The sequence below is a fragment of the Oncorhynchus mykiss genome, chromosome 20 (genome assembly GCF_013265735.2).
Source record: "Oncorhynchus mykiss isolate Arlee chromosome 20, USDA_OmykA_1.1, whole genome shotgun sequence".
NCBI classification, from domain to species: domain Eukaryota; kingdom Metazoa; phylum Chordata; class Actinopteri; order Salmoniformes; family Salmonidae; genus Oncorhynchus; species Oncorhynchus mykiss.
The window spans coordinates 923,590-946,988 of record NC_048584.1 but is presented as its reverse complement, the minus strand read 5'-3'; the positions used below and the strand labels follow the sequence as shown (position 1 = coordinate 946,988).

General features: G+C 40.7%; 1 protein-coding gene across 1 annotated transcript; it reads left to right on the top strand.

The window, feature by feature from the left end:
• The first annotated feature begins 119 nt into the window (after positions 1-119).
• LOC110498796 (leucine-rich repeat-containing protein 4B) lies at positions 120-19,568 on the top strand. Its single transcript, XM_021575422.2, has 3 exons — positions 120-511; positions 13,582-14,171; positions 14,302-19,568. The coding sequence occupies exons 2-3, from the start codon at positions 13,929-13,931 to the stop codon at positions 16,312-16,314; spliced, it is 2,256 nt and encodes a 751-aa protein (XP_021431097.1). The 5' UTR covers positions 120-511; positions 13,582-13,928; the 3' UTR covers positions 16,315-19,568.
• The last annotated feature ends 3,831 nt before the right edge of the window (positions 19,569-23,399 follow it).

The window sequence follows — 23,399 nt, the reverse complement described above, 5'->3', positions numbered from 1 at the left end:
TCATGGCCGTTCATAATCAATGGTTGGATGGTCTTCTGTGGTCCATGTTGAGGTCTACGCTGACTTCGTGGCATTCAGCTGCAGACCAACGGAATGTGCGTAAACTGTCGCTTATGCTGGAGTGCGAAAATACTATGCCAAACGGGCGCCGTCTCGTTTGCTGCCTGCGCGCGTCTCCAAGGATGAGAAGATGATTGGATGCATCCATTACGGATTTCGTTCTTATTTGAACTGACTAACGATTTAACTATGTTAATGTATACGTTTCTGCACCCTGTTCGTGTAGTTTGTGGGTTCTGCTTCTGTTGAACGTGCTATCGGTGTATGAAGTCCCTTCGTTGCGTTGGTGCTGCGGAATACAAGAGAGCCGAGCTAACATCCGTGGAAGAGAGCTAATCAATTTAGAGAAGAGAAAAAGAGGGATAGTTAAGGGGTTGGGGAACTGACGAGAAGAGAGGGAACGAAAGGAGAGAGAACGTCGACCTCACACCCCAGAAATTGAAACAGAAAGGTATGAGTCTATTGGACGAAGGTGAAATGGCCGTCGTAGTCAACCTATTTGTTATTTTGGTATGATTCTGCGTATATCAGGTGGAGACATTACCTTTTTATTTGCTCAAATTGCTTAGTATAAATGAATATCGGGGGAAACCATCGGGTTACAATTGAAAATGTTGGAAATCAAAGCTAATGTGTTGTAAGCCATTCTTAAGATAATTTCAAATAGAAAAGGTGCTGGAATCATACATCAGATTATTTTGTAACATACCTGCCTAATGTTAAATAACATTATTTTTGTTGCATTTGTTTAGTTTAGTCAAGGAGAGTCGATGCAAGCCATTTTGTAATGCAGAATTAGGCCTATTCTAATTTCAATTGCGTTCCAGCGCGAGGCTAGCTGCATTATTGGAATTATATGATCATTTATAGTCACCAGGGTTTATTGTGCTTTGGTCATACACTGAGGATAGATTACAACCATTTTTCATTTGAATGATATGGGAATGATCTAATTCGACTTTTATTCCAATGATTTAGACTCTCCATTTGATGCTGTAAAATGATCAAATTAAGATAAAAAAAAATCCCCTGCAAATGAAGTATAAACCACCATTTTAACCGTAACATAATTTCCCCCATAAAACACTGATTTCAACTATTGTTTAAATAGTCTCATCCTGACCGGATTCCCACCTTCAACAACTCCGAATCCATTTAGTGTTGTCATAGTTACAGGAGATGATGTTAGCCTGCTGCACCTGTGTGCCTTTGTGTTAATCTCAGACCAGCTGTAAATATTAGGCCTAATTGAGCCTGGTATACAGGATCTCTCTTAATGCTCAGGTAGCCTTTAGCCTAAGAATATTCAAAGCCACAAATGCTAACACTTAAAGACTGCTTGTGTAATGCTTTATAACTTGTTATACCCATATAGGCTATTAACCTTTAAACTGTCTCATAATAAGCTGTATAACAGGCTATATTAGGCCTATGTCTCTGTTATGTATCAACATTTCAACTGACTCAAAATGGCTGTTATTTAGTCATGATTAATATAAGACTATTATAAAAGTCTACATTATACAATGCATTATAACTGCATAATAATTCACATAATAGTTGCAGGCTTTTGAAGTAAATTATAACCAAAGGCTATTTGTGTAAAGTGTCACCCCACAATAATCACCTCAACATGTGACCAGATCCAAAGAATAAAGCATTGGTAGAATATAGTGATTACACAATAATCATGTGTTTGTATTGTACATTTGGTCAACAGGTTGCGGATCATTTGTTTCTTCACGATTGAATGCTTTCTTCTCCCACGACTGATTGTGTGTAGTAGTACATGGGTGCCAACATGTAGAGAATGTTTTTTCAGCAGAATCGGCGGAATGAATACACCTCTGATCACGAGTAAACACAGTTCACTTTCATTGCAGCCACGTTGTATTCCTTCTCGCATCTATGCGATCTCCTCCTCACCCCCATGTGGAGTTCAATGCACAACACATCAGCTGTATGTGACCCGGTGAAAAAACCCTTCCAAGCCAAACCGCTACATACAGCCTACATCGTTGTCACCATATTAGCTAAAGTGACGTCATAGTCATCATAGCTAATATAACTAATGTGTTAGTAAACACGCTACAATCATGCAGTAATGTTACAGTGTACAGACAGTAAGCAGTTACACTGGTGGGCCCCGGTGGCAATACATTAGTCAAACCAAAAGTATACCTTAACTTGGAAGAGTTCCATGTGTTTTGTTGGAAAGTCATAGCTAGCTAGCTAACATAGCATCCCTTTGTTTGAGCAGGGTGTTTCAGTAGGCTAAACTAGATAGCTGCATTTGCTAGCTAAGTAAGTGAAACTGAAAGTGGAAAAAAATGACACTCTTTCTCCTTAAGTTTGGAAGAAATTAATTTGTTCAAAACTATTCAACTACTGTCTTTCTCTCTCTTTGAGTCAACTACTCACCACATGTTATGCACTGCAGTGCTAGCTATCATTTGATTGGGTGTTTGATTGGGTGGACAACATGTCAGTTCATACTGTGAGAGCTCTGAAAGGTTGGAGTACATCCTCTGGAAGTTGCCATAATTACTGTGTAAGTCTATGGAAGGGGTTGAGAACCATGAGCCTCCTAGTTTGTGTATTGAAGTCAATGTACCCTGAGCTGTCCTCCAGCTACACCATGGTGCTACCCAACAGTGTGCTGTTGAGGCTACTGTAGACCTTCTTTACAAAATCGTGTGTTTTGATCAATTATTTGGTGACATGATTGTATTTAGTATAGTTTTATCTAAAAAGGATAACTTTTAAAATGCTTAAAATGTGTATTGTTATGAAATTCACTGAGGAGGATGGTCATCCCCTTCCTCCTCTGAGGAGCCTCCACTGATATGTAACCAAGTGACCCTAATAAGAGAATATGCACTATAGAATTGCACCATTGTACCATCGACAATGCACAGAGTGTATGAAAGTGTCCTCAAAAAAAGGGATACATCTATGGACAACAATGTGTGTTCTGTTAGATGTTTTGATGGCCTTGGAATGAGTCTTAGGGCTCGATTCAGTCCATACCGCTGAAGATAGAGCAGTAAACATTTAAGGCAATGTTCCCCCTTTGTCACAGAGACTGCATTCATGGTAAACACTGCATATATCGGCTCAATCAGAAAATACCTTTACATTTAAATCACTCTATACCACGGCTTTTCCGCAATACGGATTGAATCGAGCCCTTAGTGAAGAGCAATCTTTCCCCTATCAAGCCATGGGTCTGGCTAATTAACTTGTTTTACAGTGGTTTGTCTCTCTGTCGTCTTGTAAAGCCCAACATACAGTTCTTATATGATGAAAATGGACATTTCCTGAACAAGATCGGCACGATAAAATGGGACATTTTCACAATTATGGACGAGCCCATTGTCTCAGAGGTATCATCCTGTAGTGTAGGCCCCACTTAGATTGTGAGCGAACACCACACACATTGAATATATTCCCCCTTCTCCAATTCTACTGTCTGTTGCAAAGACCTGGAGGCTATGTTATGCACCTTGACACAATAATAATTTGTCTCAATGTTGCAATTATAGTGGAGGATCATGGATTGAAACTGTACTTTGGTGTGTGTGTGTGTGTGTGCTCGTTTCAGTGGCGATTTTCGCATGTAAATCTTGGTAGGGGGAAAAAAACATGTGGGATGCATGCCACCTAAGCCACTACACAACACAACACTAAACAATACATTAACAATACATTAATTACACTATACCACTGCTACACCTGGCTATCAGCGGAGCCTTGTCTGGCAGCGAAACAGTTTATTCAGCCTCATTTACTACCTTTAAAAAAACATAGCTGATATTTTCTACTGACAATTGAGATGTACAAACTATGGCATAAGGGTGACGACAAGCGGATAAGAGGCAATTTGAATTAAGACATTAATGAGCGAGACCGACATAGTCTGATTTGATCAGCACTTTTGAAATGTACGGTGACAGAATTCAGAAAATGGGCTGTTTTTACAGTGTTCTCCCTGTACACCAAGTCAGAACTGTAGGATAAATAAAGTGGGCATATAAGCAGATAATGAAAGCTCTTGCAATATTTGATGATTACATTTCTCAAAAACAGGTTATAGGCTACATGTGCACCACCAAGTCAGAACAGTAGACGAAATTAAGGGGCTGAAAATAGACTAAATTATGAGGGGGCTATGGGCTACTAACAGCTTAGTACACAACATACACTTAGTATTACTTTATTAGCTACAGTATACATATCTCCCTGGCATATTACATAATTTATGAAGCAGCATACAATACATTTTTGGACTCACCTTGTAGTGCTGTGCTCACTTGAACAGGAAGGATGTGCGGCGGTCCTTCGTGGGTAAATGTTGTCATAAAACTTTGTCATCAAAGTCTGTCATTCTCTGGATTTATGGTGCTTTCAAGACAACTGGAAACTTGGGAAAAAAAGGTTGAATCATGATGATGTCAGTGCTCTTCAGGTCGTAGCTCTAGAAAGAGTCCCAAGTTCTGAGTTCAATGAAAGTTCAAAACGTATTTTCCCAGTCGTAGCTCATTTTTCCCAACTTCCCAATTGTCTTGAACTCACTAAAGTCAGATTTTGCACTTCCGAGATAACAGTTGTTTTGAGTGCAGCACATATCATGCTTCATTGACAGCATGGTCAATGTTGAATGTTTATTATTTTCAACTAGGAAAAGAGACCCTTAATCTTAGACTTGGGACCACACAGCCACTCCACTGAATAGCAGGCTAATGATTGCTTTGCAATGCTTGCAGTTAGCCACTGATTCCTTCCAAACCACTTATTGTTGAATTTGCGATTTCCAACTTGTTGAGTAATGTTTATGTCCAAAGGGCAACGAGCATCAATTCGTTGTATCTATAATTTATAATCATTATTTCTCTTCATATGACAAGGATTAAAAAGGATTTGCCAGTAGATTGTTGACTTGATTCATGATGATGACCGCTAGGTAAGATTTTTTAAGTATAATGTTGACATGATCAGTCCAATCAAAGCTACTGTAGATATAACGTGATTTGACGTCATTTTATCTGTGGCCAATGACCTTGAGCCTTCTTGGATGGGCACTTCTAATGTAACTCTATGGCAGCACTCTAGGGGCTATAATTTTCAAGGTCCACCCTTAAACTTGGCGGTGACGTAGTGTCCCTATGAGTGACGGAACACTGAGCCAATCACGGCGCCACGCTCCGTATTTTCTGCTGGCTTGCCCCATCACCATAGAAAGCACTGAGCTAGGCTGAAACACCTGCATTTTGGAGCTGCATTACCCAAGAAAACAAAAAAAGAGACCATGCTTGTATGCAGCTTTATTAACTCATTGATATACAGTACCAGTCAGACGTTTGGGCACACCTACTCATTCAAGAGTTTTTCTTTATTTTTACTATTTCCTACATTGTAGTGTAATAGTGAAGACGTCATAACTATGAAATAACACATGGAATTATGTAGTAACCAAAAAAGTGTTAAACAAATCAAAATATATTTTAGATTCTTCATAGCAGCCACCCTTTGCAGCCACCCTTTGCCTTGATGACAGCATTGCATACTCTTGGCATTCTCTCAACCAGCTTCACCTGGAATGCTTTTCCAACAGTCTTGGAAGGAATTCCAACATATGCTGAGCACTTGTTGGCTGCTATTCCTTCACTCTGCAGTCCAAATCATCCAAACCATCTCAATTGGGTTGAGGTTGAGTGATTGTGGAGGCCAGTTCATCTGATGCATCATTCAATAACTCTCCTTCTTAGTCAAATAGCCCTTAAACAGCCTGGAGGTGTGTTAGGTCATTGTATTGTTGAAAAGCAAATGATAGTCCAACTAAGTGCAAACCAGATGGGATGGCGAATCGCTGCAGAATGCTGTGTGCCTTGAATTCTAAATAAATCACAGACAGTTTCACGAGCAAAGCACCCCCCACACCATCACATCTCCTCCTCTATGCGTCACAGTGGGTACCACACATGCGGAGATCATCCGTTCCCCTACTCTGCGTCTCACTAGGACACTGCAGTTGGAAGCAAAAATCTCAAATTTGGACACAAATTTGGAATTTGGACAAAAAATTCAAAACAGACTAAAGGACAGAATTCCCCAGTCTAATGTCCATTGCTCGTGTTTCTTGGCCCAAGCAAGTCTCTTCTTCTTATTGGTGTCCTTTAGAAGTGGCTTCTTTGAAGCAAGTCATCCACAAAGGCCTGATTTACGGAGTCTCCTCTGGACAGTTGATGTTGAGATGTGTCTGTTACTTGAACTCTGTAACGGATTTATTTGGCCTGCAATTTATGAGGCTGGTAACTCTAATGAACTTATCATCTGCAACAGAGGTAACTCTGGGTCTTCCTTTCCTGTGGCGATCCTCATCAGAGCCAGTTTCATTATAGCGCTTTATGGTTTTTGTGACTGCACTTGAAGAAACCTTCAAAGTTCTTGACATTTTCCGCGTTGACTGACCTTCATGTCTTAAAGTAAATATGGACAGTTGTGTCTCTTTGCTTATTTGAGCTGTTCATGCCATAATATGGACTTGGTCTTTTACCAAATAGGGCTATCTTCTGTTTACCACTCCTTCCTGGCTCATACACATTAAGAAGGAAAGAAATTCCACAAATTAACTTTTAACAAGGCACACCTGTTAATTGAAATGCATTCCCGGTGACTACCTCATGAAGCTGGTTGAGAGCATGCCAGAAGTTGCAAAGCTGTCATCAAGGCAAAGGTTGGCTACTTTGAATAATCTCAAATATAAAATATATTTTGATTTGTTTAACACTTTTTTTTGCTTACTACATGATTCCATATGTGTTATTTCATAGTTGTGATGTCTTCACTATTATTCTACAATGTACAAAATAGTCAAACTAAAGAAATCCTGGAATGAGTAGGTGTGTCCAAACTTTTGACTGGTATTTTATTTGTTTTACATTGTTTGCAAACTGATATGCGACATGTATTAATGCCTAAATAACATGCAAAACAGGCAAGCCCCCAGAACGTTTTATTTTTTATTTTCTAGAAATGTAGTGCTCAAAACAGGTGGGCCTCTGCCCCACCTGCCCTGAATGACAGGTCGCCACTGGCTGGTGTGAGGGTGGGTAAAGAACATTTCTGTAATTAGCATATTCTTAATGGCTGCTAAGACAAGAAATATTTGAAAAGCGATTGATGTTTACCTAATCTGCTGCCTATACTGTATGCAGATTATGATTCATGAAGAGTTTGTTTCCTGTTATTGTGAAAGGCAAGGTTCGGCCTTCGTGTGCAATGCATACGTTTTGAGGGATCATCACTGAACCAGATACTGTGACATGTTGGTGTATGTGCAATTGACGGTTTCTTTCTTTCCTCTGTATATATGTTACGTTTGGTCTAAAGATATATTGGACTCACTGAGGCTACTCAATAATTATTACTATTACTGAGCTGTAATCCACCAGCCCAGTACTTCAGATTGTTTTGGGTGAATTCTTTGAACACTTGTAAAGCACTTTCTTAATGACCCCTTTGTCAGAGTAGGAAATATACTATGACTACTGAGCAAGTGTGTGGACTGTTGACATGCAGTCACTCGACCATGTAGTAGCCTACGGAACCCTAAAAGCTTGTGGCTTACGTGTTAATTGAGCAAAAAGAGAGACACTGATTTGTTGAAAACGACTGAAGTACATCTGCTAGCAAACTGCTAACTGCACAGTGCTAGAGTGGAATAGGATAGTGCACTGGGCAGTAAAACACAAGATGGTGTGTGAGTCCGGTGCCATAGCAACCAGGTTTCTAGGACCACATGAATTCATGGCACTGCGTAGGAGAGAGGATGTTTTGGGCTAACTATAAACCTGGGTTCAAATCTGACTATTCACCAGAGAAGTATGATATGAATGGATATATCAATAAGTTGAGCTAAAGTAACTTTTGTTTGAACAGCAGGGCCTTGACCTACATACATTATTTTATTGAAGGTCTCCATCTTTGTCGGTCTTAAAGGGACAGGGTAGTTTGTGTGGAGGAGGATGGAATGGGGTTCCCATGTTTGTATATATGCTAAGATGACCATGTTAGCTATTTTACTACCCAAATTCCGGCGCACAATTGTCCCAGCGTCGTCCGGGTTAGGGTTTGGCCGGGGAAGGCCATCATTATAAATAAGAATTTGTTCTTAATTAACTGACTTTCCTACGTTAGAAAGTAAAGGTTAAATAAAAATTGTGGAAGCACTGTATTCTATGTGGCAGAAATGACCAGGTAGAAATCATATAGTTAAATGGTACACATCAATAACCTATAAATTACTTGTTTGTGTCTACATAAAAAAAAATGCAGTATGTGTACATCCTGAGTAGCCTGATGGTATCACACTAGAGGTGCAGGGCTGAGTTGCTTAACAGAAAAACCTGTTCACTGTGTAATGGACTATTGAAATGATATTACACTCCCCTCCATATGTATTTGGATAATGAGGGTAAATGTTTCATTTGGCTCTTTACTCCAGCATTTTAGATTTGAGATAGAATGTTTCATATTAGCCGACGGTACAGAATGTCACCTTTATAATCTTAGGGTATTTTAATACATATCTGTTTTGCTGTTTCGAAATGAAAGCGATTTATGTATCTAGTCCCCCCATTTGAAGAAGTTATAAGTATTTGGACATTGACTTATAGTGTATTAGTAGTCAACTGTTTAGTATTTGGTCCAAAATTCCTTGCACGCAATGACTACATTAAGCTTGTGACTCTACAAACTTGTTGGATGCATTTGCTGTTTATTTCTGTTTTTAATTATGTTTTGCCTAATAGGAACTGAATGGTTAATAATGTGCCATTTTATATTATTATGGATAATCACGAATGAGGCACAAAGATCATACCTCCCCCCAAAAATGTTAAACTCCCTGTTATTGGTAATGGTGAGAGATAAGCGTCTTTTGTTGTAGCCTCTGAACAGCATCTCGCTTATCATTATTCATGATTCATTCATGATTTTTCTTAATCATGGCATTATCAGGATTAATCTAGAAGTGTTCAGAAACATCTAATCTACTCACTTAGAAATAACATTACTCCAGTCATCACTCACCGTTCAGTTACTATCGGGCAAAACACAACCTAATCAAATTTCAAATGCTCCCAACCAGTTTTTAGAGTCACAAGCTTGATGTAGTTACATTGTGTGCAAGGAATATGGACCAAATACTAGACTAGTTACATGAAGTGCTTTCCTTTCTAAATGGTAAAACAGATCATGTGCATGAGAATACCCTCAAATAAAGGGTGGCATTCCTTATTGTTGCCTCATATTAAACATTTGATCTCAAATCCAAAATGTTAGAGTATAGAGCCAAATTACAAATTCCTAAATACATATGAGGGGAGTGTAGAAGCAATACTAGGGGGTCCCTCAAGTTTAATTCAGGATCTTGCACCCCAGTCCAACCCTATAGGCCTATTGGAGGATGCAGACCAGTCAGGAGAGGTGCAGATGCAGACCAGTCAGGAGAGGTGTAGATGCAGACCAGTCAGGAGAGGTGTAGATGCAGACCAGTCAGGAGAGGTGTAGATGCAGACCAGTCATGAGAGGTGTAGATGCAGACCAGTCAGGAGAGGTGCAGATGCAGACCAGTCAGTAGAGGTGTAGATGCAGACCAGTCAGGAGAGGGGTAGATGCAGACCAGTCAGGAGAGGTGTAGATGCAGACCAGTCAGGAGAGGTGTAGATGCAGACCAGTCAGGAGAGGTGTAGATGCAGACCAGTCAGGAGAGGTGTAGATGCAGACCAGTCAGGAGAGGTGTAGATGCAGACCAGTCAGGAGAGGTGTAGATGCAGACCAGTCAGGAGAGGTGTAGATGCAGACCAGTCAGGAGAGGTGTAGATGCAGACCAGTCAGGAGAGGTGCAGATGCAGACCAGTCAGGAGAGGTGTAGATGCAGACCAGTCAGGAGAGGTGTAGATGCAGACCAGTCAGGAGAGGTGTAGATGCAGACCAGTCAGGAGAGGTGTAGATGCAGACCAGTCAGGAGAGGTGTAGATGCAGACCAGTCAGGAGAGGTGTAGATGCAGACCAGTCAGGAGAGGTGTAGATGCAGACCAGTCAGGAGAGGTGCAGATGCAGACCAGTCAGGAGAGGTGTAGATGCAGACCAGTCAGGAGAGGTGTAGATGCAGACCAGTCAGGAGAGGTGTAGATGCAGATCAGTCAGGAGAGGTGTAGATGCAGACCAGTCAGGAGAGGTGTAGATGCAGACCAGTCAGGAGAGGTGTAGATGCAGACCAGTCAGGAGAGGTGCAGATAACTGGGTTACACTTTGGTGTGGCAGTACACCTCAGCAACGTTCACTGGGGACAAAGGGGACATGCCCCCCCCCGAGTTTTATAGTTGGAATGTGATACAAAACGAGGCAACGTTGTGGTTTTGGACCATGCGGATGGATGCCTCCGAGCGGTCAGGTAGGCTGTGAGGAGTGTTTATTCTACTGGATAAACAAATATAGATTTATGTACAGTACAGGAACGTTTTCAGACCCTTTGACTTTTTCCAAATTTTGTTACGTTACAGCCTTATTCTAAAATGGATCAAATCAAATAAATTCCTCATCAATCGAGACACAATACCCCATAATGAAAAGCGAAAACAGGTTTTTAGAAATGTTTCAAACAGAAATACCTTATTTACATAAATATTCAGACCCTTTGCTGTGAGACTTGAAATTGAGCTCAGATGCATCCTGTTTCCATTCATCCTTGAGATGTTTTCAATGGAGTCCACCTGTGGTACATTCACTTGATTGGACGTGATTTGGAAAGGCACACACCTGTCTATATAAGGTCCCACAATTGATAGTGCATGTCAGAATAAAAACCAAGCCATGAGGTCGAAGGAATTGTCTGTAGAAGTCCGAGACAGGATTGTGTCGATGGCACAGATCTGGGGAAGGGTACCAAAACATTTCTGCAACATTTGGTGCCCTTCCCCAAATCTGTGCCTCGACACAATCCTGCATCTGAGCTCTACTGACAATTCCTTCGACCTCATGGCTTGGTTTCTGCTCTGGCATGCACTGTCAACTCTGGGACCTTATATAGACAGGTGCGTGCCTTTCCAAATCATGTCCAATCAGTTGAATTTACCACAGGTGGACTCTAAACAAATTGTAGAAACATCTCAAAAACAGAGTGGCCTCCATCATTCTTAAATGGAAGAAGTTGGTCAGGGAGGTGACCAAGAATCCGATGGTCACTCAGACAGAGCTCTAGAGTTCCTATGTGGAGATGGGAGAAACTTCCAGAAGGACAACCATCTCTGCAGCACTCCACCAATCAGGCCTTTACAGTAGCATGGCCAGACGGAAGCTACTCCTCAGTAAAAGGCACATCAAAGCCCGCTTGGAGTTTGCCAAAAAGGCACCTAAAGACTCTCAGACCATGTGAAACAAAATTCTCTGGTCTGATGAAACCTGATGAAAGATTGAATTATTTGGCCTGAATGCCAAGGGTCACGTCTGGAGGAAACCTTGCAACATCCCTACGGTGAAGCATGATGGTGTTAGCATCCTGTTGGGATGTTTTTCAGTGACAGGGACTGGGAGACTGGTCAAGATTGAGGGAAAGATGAACGGAGAAAAGTACAGAGAGATCCTTGATGAAAACTTGCTATAGAGTTCTCAGAACCTCATACTGGGGTGAAGGTTCACCTTCCAACAGGACAATGACCCTAAGTACATAGCCAAGACAATGCAGGAGTGGCTTCGGGACAAGTCTCTGAATGTCCTTGAGTTGCCCAGCTAGAGCCCGGACTTGAACCCTGGAGAGACCAAGTACAGGTGTGCCAAGCATGTAACGTCATACACATTAAGACTCGAGGCTGTAATCACTGCCAAATGTGCTTAAACAAAGTACTGAGTAAAGGGTCTGAATACTTATGTAAATGTGATATTTCATTTCTTTATTTTAATAAATTTGCAAAAACTGTTTAAATTTTTTTTTTTCGATTTGTCATTATGAGGTATTGTGTGGGATTGATGGGGGGGGAAAACAATTTAATCAATTTTAGAATAAGGCTGTAACGACAAAAATGAATACATCTCACTCAAAGTAGTAGTAACATTTTGCATAAAAGTTAGCTTACACCTTCCCCTCAGTCAGTTACAGGAAGCCCTCATTAATTGTGCAACATCGGTTGAGACTACCCAAGTATTTAACAATAACCATTCAGTTTGGATTTACAAACACACACTTTCAATAGGAATAATGACAAAATGTAACAAAATGTGGAAAAAATCAAGGGGTCTGAATACTTTCTGAATATAAACTTATATAAACTTATTCAAGGAGGACACAGTGTTCTTGGGGACCTTCAATGCTGATGAAATGTTTTGGTGCCCTTCCCCAGATCTGTGCTTCGGCACAATCCTGTATCTGAGCTCTACGGACAATTCCTTCGACCCCATGGCTTGGTTTTTGCTCTGGCATGCACTACCAACTGTGGGACCTTATATAGACAAGTGCGTTCCATTTCCAAGTCATGTCCAATCAGTTGAATTTTCCACAGGTGGACTCCAAACAAATTGTAGAAACATCTCAAAGATGATCAATGGAAACAGGATGCACAGTATATTATGTCCCCCCCACATCTAAAACCGTAGTTGCGCCCCTGCCCCTCAGTATCACAAAGCAGACCCCCCAGTTCTTAGTAATCAGTACAACCAATTGTGATTCAATTAATATCTGTCTTTCAGAACAATAGGGCTAGGTCACCATGTATTGGATGTGGGGAAACTTTTAGCTGGTTCCCTCATGTAGCAGTAGTTATGTAACATTGATTTTAAAAACGGGTTATACTTCATTAAATATAATTTCAAACTGACAGTACAGTACTTGCTTGTTATTGTCTTTTAAAGTGATGTTGGTATGTGATCAAGTCTATTTATCTCTGCAAATACCTTTTCTCCACGCACATTACCGTGTGTATGATTGTGCTCATAAATACCAAAGATGTTTCTTTTACTCTCGTCATTGAGTAATGAATCATATGCTACATTTATTTCATGACCAATATTTATTTTGCTCTAGGCCTGTGGTGCTTTGAATTGTGACACACCTTAGCTTTCAAGTGAGCTTTTTAGAATTTTGTGATCCACCTTTTGAACAAGTATCAAGCATCGACCAACATTTTTACCTCAACCTATGAATTAAATAGTAGGTGACACACTAGTAGGCTCTAGAGCCTAATTTGGGAGAACCAATGCTCTAGTGTAAACCTGAAAGTTTACATACTTTCCATGCATTTTATCTATTGACCATCAATCTTGTAATTGCATTCCACATAATTAAATATTTCACAGTGCTTCTACAGTTACAGAACTAATGTGTCAGTACTTGTGCCTTGTTCAGTTGTCTGATCCCCTTTCTTTCTTTCTTTCTTTCTTTCTTTCTTTCTTTCTTTCTTTCTTTCTTTCTTTCTTTCTTTCTTTCTTTCTTTCTTTCTTTCTCGCTCTCTCTCCCTCCTACAGTGAGGAGCATCTAGAGACACCCCTTTCAAGAGCCGATTCACCAAACATCTCCTTTTTTATTGGAATAATTGTCAGGGGACAATTATTAATTCTTTTAAAAAAATATGCTGAAAAATAGACGGCATTCTATATTTAAACTGACATGAACAAAGTCAAGTGAGGAAATATAAAACGTAAATCAAGAGACCATTTAATATCTAACAGTTCTTCATGGTTTTTAAAACGACTTGAAAGAGAAGAATAGAATGTACTGGTAAAATGAACATCAAGAGAACCGCTTAATTGTCTTGTATCAGAGGTGATTTATCAACATATTAGAACTCAGGGTGGGTCATGACCAATTTGCCATGCATGTTGTCATGATGACCAGCCCCTCCACCCCCTCCCCCCTCCTCTGGTTCGTCCAGCTTTTGCTGTGGCTTCACCACCATGGACCTCAGCTAACAGAGGCAGTACCCCCATGTCCCAACCCCTGTAGCTGTTCCAATCAGGCAAGCCGTGTCATCTGTACAAGGAAGAGTTTAGAGGACGTACCGGACAGTATATCTGTGAACACAAGATACCTCAACTTACAAGAGAACACGATTCAGGTAAATATACCTTTCTCTCATTACATTTACCCACAATTCATACATGTACGCATATGAACAGAGTGTGCTTTACTGCAGAGAGGTTTCATATGGCTACAATGTACCAGCATGTTTTTATATCTCTCAACAGGTGATAAAGTCAGACACGTTCAAGCACCTGCGGCATTTGGAAATACTGCAGCTCTCCAAGAATCACATCCGACAGATTGAGGTGGGCGCGTTCAATGGCCTGCCAAACCTCAACACCCTTGAGCTCTTTGACAATCGCCTCACGCTGGTACCATCGCAGGCCTTTGAGTACCTCAGCAAGCTGCGGGAGCTCTGGCTACGGAACAACCCTATCGAGACACTGCCAGCGTACGCCTTTCACCGCGTTCCCTCCCTGCGCCGGCTCGACCTGGGCGAACTCAGAAAGCTGGACTACATCTCTGAGGCCGCCTTTGAGGGCCTGGTCAACTTGCGCTTCCTGAACCTGGGCATGTGCGGCCTGAAGGACATCCCCAACCTCACACCCTTGGTCAGACTTGAGGAGCTGGAGCTGTCAGGAAACCAGCTGGGGATCGTCAGGCCGGGCTCCTTCCAGGGCCTGGTGTCACTGCGCAAGCTGTGGCTCATGCACTCCAAGGTGACGGTCATTGAGCGCAATGCCTTCGACGACCTGAAGAACCTGGAGGAGCTCAATCTGTCCCACAACTCTCTGCATTCACTGCCCCACGACCTCTTCACCCCGCTGCACCAGTTGGAGCGGGTGCACCTCAACCACAACCCCTGGGTGTGCAACTGCGATGTCCTGTGGCTCAGTTGGTGGCTCAAGGAGACAGTGCCCAGTAACACCACATGCTGTGCCCGTTGCCACGCGCCCCCAGTCCTGAAGGGCCGCTACATCGGTGAGCTGGACCAGAGCCACTTCACATGCTACGCTCCCGTCATCGTAGAGCCACCCACCGACCTCAATGTCACAGAGGGTATGGCCGCGGAGCTGAAGTGTCGCACTGGCACCTCCATGACATCTGTCAACTGGCTCACCCCAAATGGCACCCTCATGACCCATGGATCGTATCGCGTCAGGATCTCAGTCCTTCACGACGGAACCCTGAATTTCACCAACGTTACTGTGCAGGACACGGGCCAATACACGTGCATGGTGACCAACTCCGCAGGCAACACCACGGCGACTGCAGTGCTCAACGTGTCCTCATCCGACTCCAGCAACCCCTACAGCTTCTTCACCACCGTCACTGTTGAAACCGTGGAAACAAACAATGGTGAGGATGCTGGGAGGCAGTACATCAACGAAACCTACGTACCACCAGATTACCTGGGTCCCACTTTTTCAGGAGGGGTACTGGGTAAAGGCAGGGCTGGATTCACCATATCTCCATCTCGCTCTTCTCTCCACTCTTTCTCCCCGCGTGCCACCAGAAACACTGAAAATACAGTCACAGTGTCGATAATGGATGTCACAAACATTACTGGCCTGGACGACGTGATGAAGACCACCAAGATCATTATTGGCTGCTTTGTGGCCATCACCTTCATGGCAGCCGTGATGCTTGTGGTCTTCTACAAGCTGAGGAAACAGCACCAGCTGCACAAGCACCATGGCCCCACCCGCGCTATTGAGATCATCAACGTGGAAGACGAGATTGGTGCCGGGGCCGGGAGCGGCATCTCAGGGGGATCGACCATGCAATCTGGGTGCGGAGGAGACGGAACATTGAGGATGCATCACCCGGAAATAGTCAACCTTCCCAACATTGGGCGATCAGAGCATCTTAACCATTACTACAAGGCCAATCATTTCAACAACAATGTGATGGGTCTGAGCATTGGGACAGGGGCAGGAGTCGGTACTCTAAGCAACAAGAACAATATGTCTCCACTTAACCAGCAAGGCCAGGATATCCCAATCTCCTGTACACAGGTTCCAATCCCCTCCGCCACTTTCCAGACCATGTCTGGAAATGGCACCAACACCAACCCTCTTTCTGTTTCCCCACCTCTGCCAATGTCCCTCCCCATGCCCCCCATGGGATTACATGGATCGATCAAGGGTTTCATGGGCCAGAACCAGAACCCACAAATGGAACCTCTTCTGTTCAAGGGAAACTCAAAGGAAAACGTTCAAGAGACTCAAATTTGAGAAGAAATAGTGAGGAAAGAGAGAGAGTGCAAGGGAACGACAGAGAGGGGATTGATGGCTGGTTTACGCACTGAATGATTAGACACTACAGTGCATTGACATTACACCAAGAGAGAGGATAGACTGACACCGCAATACACAAACGCATAGGCTGGTCAGCTAAAGTGTACTGAGCCAAGGATTACCACAATGGGCCACTTGTGTTTGTAGTAACGGTCACGGCAATGGAGTTAAATATCGAACATCGCTACAATGTAAATCTGTGCCAAAGCAAATGTTTCTTGCAGTTTCTATGAGTTGTATTCACATAGAAGAAAGTACTGTGGCTCAATTCCCTAAGTCATTGTTGGCCAGTCTGTCAAGACATGCACAGCACGTACCACATTGAAGTTTGAGTTATGAGACATAACAGGACTAGACATTTCTAGTCATTTCTCTTTTACAGAAAACACTTGTGAAAGACACTCTGGTATAAACTCAATAGTCTCCCTTGAGGCCGTAGGCATAAATGGAAAGACAAAGGGTACAGTACAGTACAAATTACTGTGAAAATTCACAAATTCTATAAGTATATTTTCATTTGAGTATGTAACATTGCAGATTCCAATGCAGAGATATTTTGGAGGATGTATGAGCTGTAATGTGTATTATCAGGGGTGGTGATTGTGAAGGTTGACTTATACACTACATATGTTTTGAGTTTGGCTACTCATCCAAAACAGAAGGATTCAATTGCAACACTCATTGTGATGCTATGAATTTGGCTTCCATGAATATTGTAAAATCGTAGGAGAGGTCCCCCAGTGTTCTGTTAGACAAGCTTTTGTCTGTGATAACTGGACACTTCTGTTCTGGTTTGTCTTGAGAGTATATTCCATATATTCCAGCAGGCTACTTGATTACTCAAATGAGAGCTTCAGGTGCCTGCATGTGCCATCAGCAAATGCAGGTGAAATAACTAAACAGTGAGCTAATATCATGCAAAGAATTGTATGGGCAATGGAAATGTTGACAAAGTGTAAAACAACAGATCAGTGGCAAGATATTTGCTAGAAGTGGGGAATTTGTAATGAACTCCTTTCTCATGGTGACCATTTTGATGCTACATAATGCCGTCAACAGGGTGATTAAAATGCCTGTCTTTGCCATTGCATTCAGTCGGTGGGTTCAACCACCATATTTGGTTTAGTGTAACAGGAATGAATGATAATAGTATTTGGTTGTTGGACAAACAGTTGAACAAACCACCTTTTTACAGTGTACCTTTCATGTGTTGATACCGTTTAAAGCTTTGTGCATTTAAACTGTCTTCAATTATTTTTTGCCTAGTTTGATATAATGTTGAACAATTGTCTAGCCATGTATCATTCACATAAATAAAGAAATCATATATCGAGGTCATGGAGGTCAGTGGAAACCAATTGAAAACAAACAATAGTTATAAAGAGTGATACAGTAGGCTACATTTTTTAAATATAGGTTGAACCTATATGGTATACGATTCACCCATTAGTCATCTTGGTAATCCTAGTATGATGTCTGTTCTGAAATATCTTGTGACAGGCTTTTAGTCATTCTAATGAGAGAGTTACATTGGCATTAAAAGGACGCTTAAAGTGGCACAGAATCCAGTTTGTCTCCTGAAAAAGCTTCCGCTTCACTTCTTAATCTCAAGAAAATCTGAAAATGGTTGTTGCAATTGAGAGCAAACTGAACACGCCGACCATATTCAAGTGGAAGAGCGATTGTTGAGATTAGATGTATGTGTAACTGTAATACTACACACAGCAAGTAGTATTTTTGTATATGGAGGTGATCTTGCACCAACATGCTGCTCTGTGTGATTTGTTATCCACTCAACATTTCCTTTTGCTGCACCCCTCTCTCCTCGCAGAGCTGCATACATTTTCAGAGCTGGTGCCTTGAGTGAGTGGGGATGGTTGGTTCTTCTGGTTACTCCCGTAATGAGAAACAAAGGTGCATGTTTTTGGGGAAATAATGATAACATGAATAATATAATATGGTCAATTCTGATAGAATATATGATTATATCTGTTGAATTAGACATTTACATAGGGCTTTCATTTAGTTTGATCAGGATTAGTATATGAAAACAACATGCAAAACTATAGTCAACAACGGGTCAGTTTATAGGTTGCCCAACCAAGGAACTATGAGGGAGTTTTTCCTTTACGTTTTACACCCAGTTTCAGTAATTATGGTACTTCTCCTGAGAAAGCGTGAAGTAGAATAATGATATAGTATTTTACTAATGTGGTCCGGCAGACACTTTTTGCGAGTAGGGTTCAACTGTTTCCCTACTGAGACGCTACTAGAATATAAATGAAGTCTAAAAAACTCCAACATATGGCTGCACTGGTGATGTGCATTTGGTAACTGCCCTGTCAGGTTTCAGAGAGCATATTAAATACCTCTGAGTGTGCTACATGAGAGTAAACCACAGAACAAGATCTTGGAATTATTATAATATTTGACCCAATGTTTGATGATCAACGTCGCTATTGTAGACATGTCACTTTCATACCATTGGAGAAACTGTGTCTATTATTAAGCTAGATTATTATTTATACATGTTGTATTGTTGTTGTTGTTATTATCATTATTATTATAAGGACCCTGTTACACCCTGAAATGAATGGTGTAGTAAATGTCTACCCAAATGGAATATGACGGAAGAAATGCACAACAGGAACTACTAAACCATGCCCGAGTAACAACACCAGTAAAGAACACGTGAACTTTAACAACTATGTCATCTTTACTCTGCTTTACAAAAGAAGATGATGATGGCCTCTTGCAACAGATGGAATACTGAGTCTGTCATTGTCAAACCCCCACAGTGATGGAATACTGTATTGTAAACCACAAACTGACCTTTTGGTACAAGATTCCATTTGATAAACAGAACGAGAAACTGAACTATGTTGTTGTTTGGAAAGCTTTTTAATGAAGTGAAAGAAATGAAGTTAAGCTATAGCAAACATATAGATTTCTTTAAATGCAAAATAATAAAAGCATCATTTTTGGGTTCATTTGTTTAAAAGAATTCCGCAAGTGTTGGTTGTATCTAAAGTGTAATATTATTGATATGGTCATTATCAATGTACTGTCATCTGATGTCACTTATAAATCATAAACCCAGGGATACAAAATGGTGTAGTAGGAGGTTTGAAACATTGTACTACTTTTCTATTCAACTTTGGCCACATCAATACATATGGTATTTACACTTCTATGATTGTCTTACAATGACTGAGAGGTACTATACGTTGCTGTCTATGCCAGTTTGGCTTAACTTTCTGCCAGCTGTGAGGAATATTTCTCATTAAGAACTGTTCAACACACACAGTTCCAATTTAGTTTTGTTGTTTTCCCATCTTGAGAACCACATACTCCAAAACACTTGAGTTTATCAGTTAAGCCAGGTAATATTCTAATGACATGATAATACATTAAGTTACGGCGTGGATTTTATAACACAAAAATGAAATGAATTCTGAACAATATCACTTCTTCTGTGTGTTTTGTCATTTTTAGTTTTCCGACCTCTGATGAAGAGAAGGGAGTTAGTACTTCATTGACCACTCGCACGGTGCCCATGTTAGGTTAGAGTCACATCAATGGAAGTTGTGTCAGAGTCAATTCATTACATTTTTTTTGTTGGAAATCTGTTACAAAGTATTTCCACGCAAGGTTTGAAATGAGTATGTTTTAGTCAAATGTTATATCTGTTTGGGCTTCTTGCGGTCAATTTGCAGTTTAACAATTATTTATAATTATGTTCCGGCCCCATCCGCTTAAGAAAAAAATTGTCCCATGGCTGAATGATCCCTGCTTTATGCCATTTGGACTACTAGTGTGCGGCCTAATGCAAGGATGGGCAACTGAAGGTCCCTTATGTAGGCCCACGGATCAATTTTAAAAAAAATGTTAGTCGATGTCTCCATTTACTGTTGCGAGTTAGAATAGTATAATATCATTTAGCAATTTCGCAATTTGGTTGTGCATCAGCAGTTATTCACTTGTTATGTCAGTCACTGGCTGTCACTCAATTAGCCATGTCAGGAAAAAAAAGATATTGGTAAGTTAGTCTAGCGAACAGCTTGTAGTATTAATAGTTGATTTACCCCATTGGTTTTGTTAGTCACTCTCAATCAGATATCATATTAAGATAAGCTGTGTAGAATTGTGTAGAATTGCATTAAATGTGTTATAAAATTACTAAATCTTCTCTCTGCCCCATGGAAAAATGTGTAGAATTGCAGCAATCGTACATTAAAACTGCAACATTTTCTCTATGCCCCATGGCAAAATGTAAAGAATTGCAGGAATCGTACATTAAAACTGCAACATTTTCTCTCTGCCCCATGGCAAAATGTGAAGAATTGCAGCAATCGTACATTAAAAACTGCAACATTTTCTCTCTGCCCCATGGCAAAATGTGAAGAATTGCAGCAATCGTACATTAAAACTGCAACATTTTCTCTCTGCCCATGGCACAATGTGAAGAAATGCAGCAATCGTACATTAAATCTGCAACATTTTCTCTCTGCCCAATGGCAAAATGTAAAGAATTGCAGCAATCGTACATTAAATCTGCAACATTTTCTCTCTGCCCCATGGCTAAATGTGTATATTTGTAGCAATCGTACATTAAAACTGCAACATTTTCTCTCTGCCCCGTGACTAAATGTGAAGAATTGCAGCAATCGTACATTAAAACTGCAACATTTTCTCTCTGCCCAATGGCAAAATGTAAAGAATTGCAGCAATCGTACATTAAATCTGCAACATTTTCTCTCTGCCCCGTGGCTAAATGTATATATTTGTAGCAATCGTACATTAAAACTGCAAAATTTTCTCTCTGCCCCATGGCAAAATGTGAAGAATTGCAGCAATCGTACATTAAAACTGCAACATTTTCTCTCTGCCCATGGCACAATGTGAAGAAATGCAGCAATCGTACATTAAATCTGCAACATTTTCTCTCTGCCCAATGGCAAAATGTAAAGAATTGCAGCAATCGTACATTAAATCTGCAACATTTTCTCTCTGCCCCATGGCAAAATGTGAAGAATTGCAGCAATCGTACATTAAAACTGCAACATTTTCTCTCTGCCCAATGGCAAAATGTAAAGAATTGCAGCAATCGTACATTAAATCTGCAACATTTTCTCTCTGCCCCGTGGCTAAATGTATATATTTGTAGCAATCATACATTAAAACTGCAACATTTTCTCTCTGCCCCATGGCTAAATGTATATATTTGTAGCAATCGTACATTAAAACTGCAACATTTCCTCTCTGCCGTTTAGCTAAATGTGTAGATTGGTAGCAATTGTACATTAAAACTGCAACATTTTCTCTCTGGCCCATGGCAAAATGTGAAGAATTGCAGCAAACGTACATTAAAAGTGCAACGTTTTCTCGCTGCCCCATGGCAAAATGTGTAGATTTGTAGCAATCGTACATTAAATCTGCAACATTTTCTCTCTGCCCCATGGCAAAATGTGAAGAATTGCAGCAATCGTACATTAAATCTGCAACATTTTCTCTCTGCCCCATGGCTAAATGTGTAGATTTGTAGAAATCGTACATTAAAACTGCAACATTTTCTCTCTGCCCCATGGCTAAATGTGTAGATTTGTAGAAATCGTACATTAAAACTGCAACATTTTCTCTCTGCCCCATGGCTAAATGTGAAGAAATGCAGCAATCGTACATTAAATCTGCAACATTTTCTCTGCCCCATGGCTAAATGTGTATATTCGTATCAATCATACATTAAAACTACAACATTTTCTCTCTGCCCCATGGCTAAATGTGAAGAATTGCAGCAATCGTACATTAAAACTGCAACATTTTCTCTCTGCCCCGTGGAAAAATGTATGTATTTGTAGCAATCGTACATTAAAACTGCAACATTTTCTCTCTGCCCCATGGCAAAATGTGTAGATTTGTAGCAATCGTACATTAAATCTGCAACATTTTCTCTCTGCCCCATGGCTAAATGTAAAGAATTGCAGGAATCGTACATTAAATCTGCAACATTTTCTCTCTGCACCATGGCTAAATGTGTAGATTTGTAGCAATCGTACATTAAATCTGCAACATTTTCTCTCTGCCCCGTGGCTAAATGTATATATTTGTAGCAATCATACATTAAAACTGCAAAATTTTCTCTCTGCCCCGTGACTAAATGTGAAGAATTGCAGCAATCGTACATTAAATCTGCAACATTTTCTCTCTGCCCCGTGACTAAATGTGAAGAATTGCAGCAATCGTACATTAAATCTGCAACATTTTCTCTCTGCCCCATGGCAAAATGTGAAGAATTGCAGCAATCATACATTAAATCTGCAACATTTTCTCTCTGCCCCATGGCTAAATGTATATATTTGTAGCAATCATACATTAAAACTGCAAAATCTTCTCTCTGCCCCATGGCAAAATGTGAAGAATTGCAGCAATCGTACATTAAAACTGCAACATTTTCTCTCTGCCCAATGGCAAAATGTAAAGAATTGCAGCAATCGTACATTAAATCTGCAACATTTTCTCTCTGCCCCATGGCTAAATGTATATATTTGTAGCAATCGTACATTAAAACTGCAACATTTTCTCTCTGCCCCGTGGCTAAATGTGAAGAATTGCAGCAATCGTACATTAAATCTGCAGCATTTTCTCTCTGCCCCATGGCAAAATGTGAAGAATTGCAGGAATCATACATTAAATCTGCAACATTTTCTCTCTGCACCATGGCTAAATGTGTATATTTGTATCAATCATACATTAAAACTGCAAAATGTTCTCTCTGCCGTTTAGCTAAATGTGTAGATTGGTAGCAATTGTACATTAAAACTGCAACATTTTCTCTCTGGCCCATGGCAAAATGTGAAGAATTGCAGCAAACGTACATTAAAAGTGCAACGTTTTCTCGCTGCCCCATGGCAAAATGTGTAGATTTGTAGCAATCGTACATTACAACTGCAACATTTTCTCTCTGCCCCGTGACTAAATGTGTAGATTTGTAGCAATCGTACATTAAAACTGCAACATTTTCT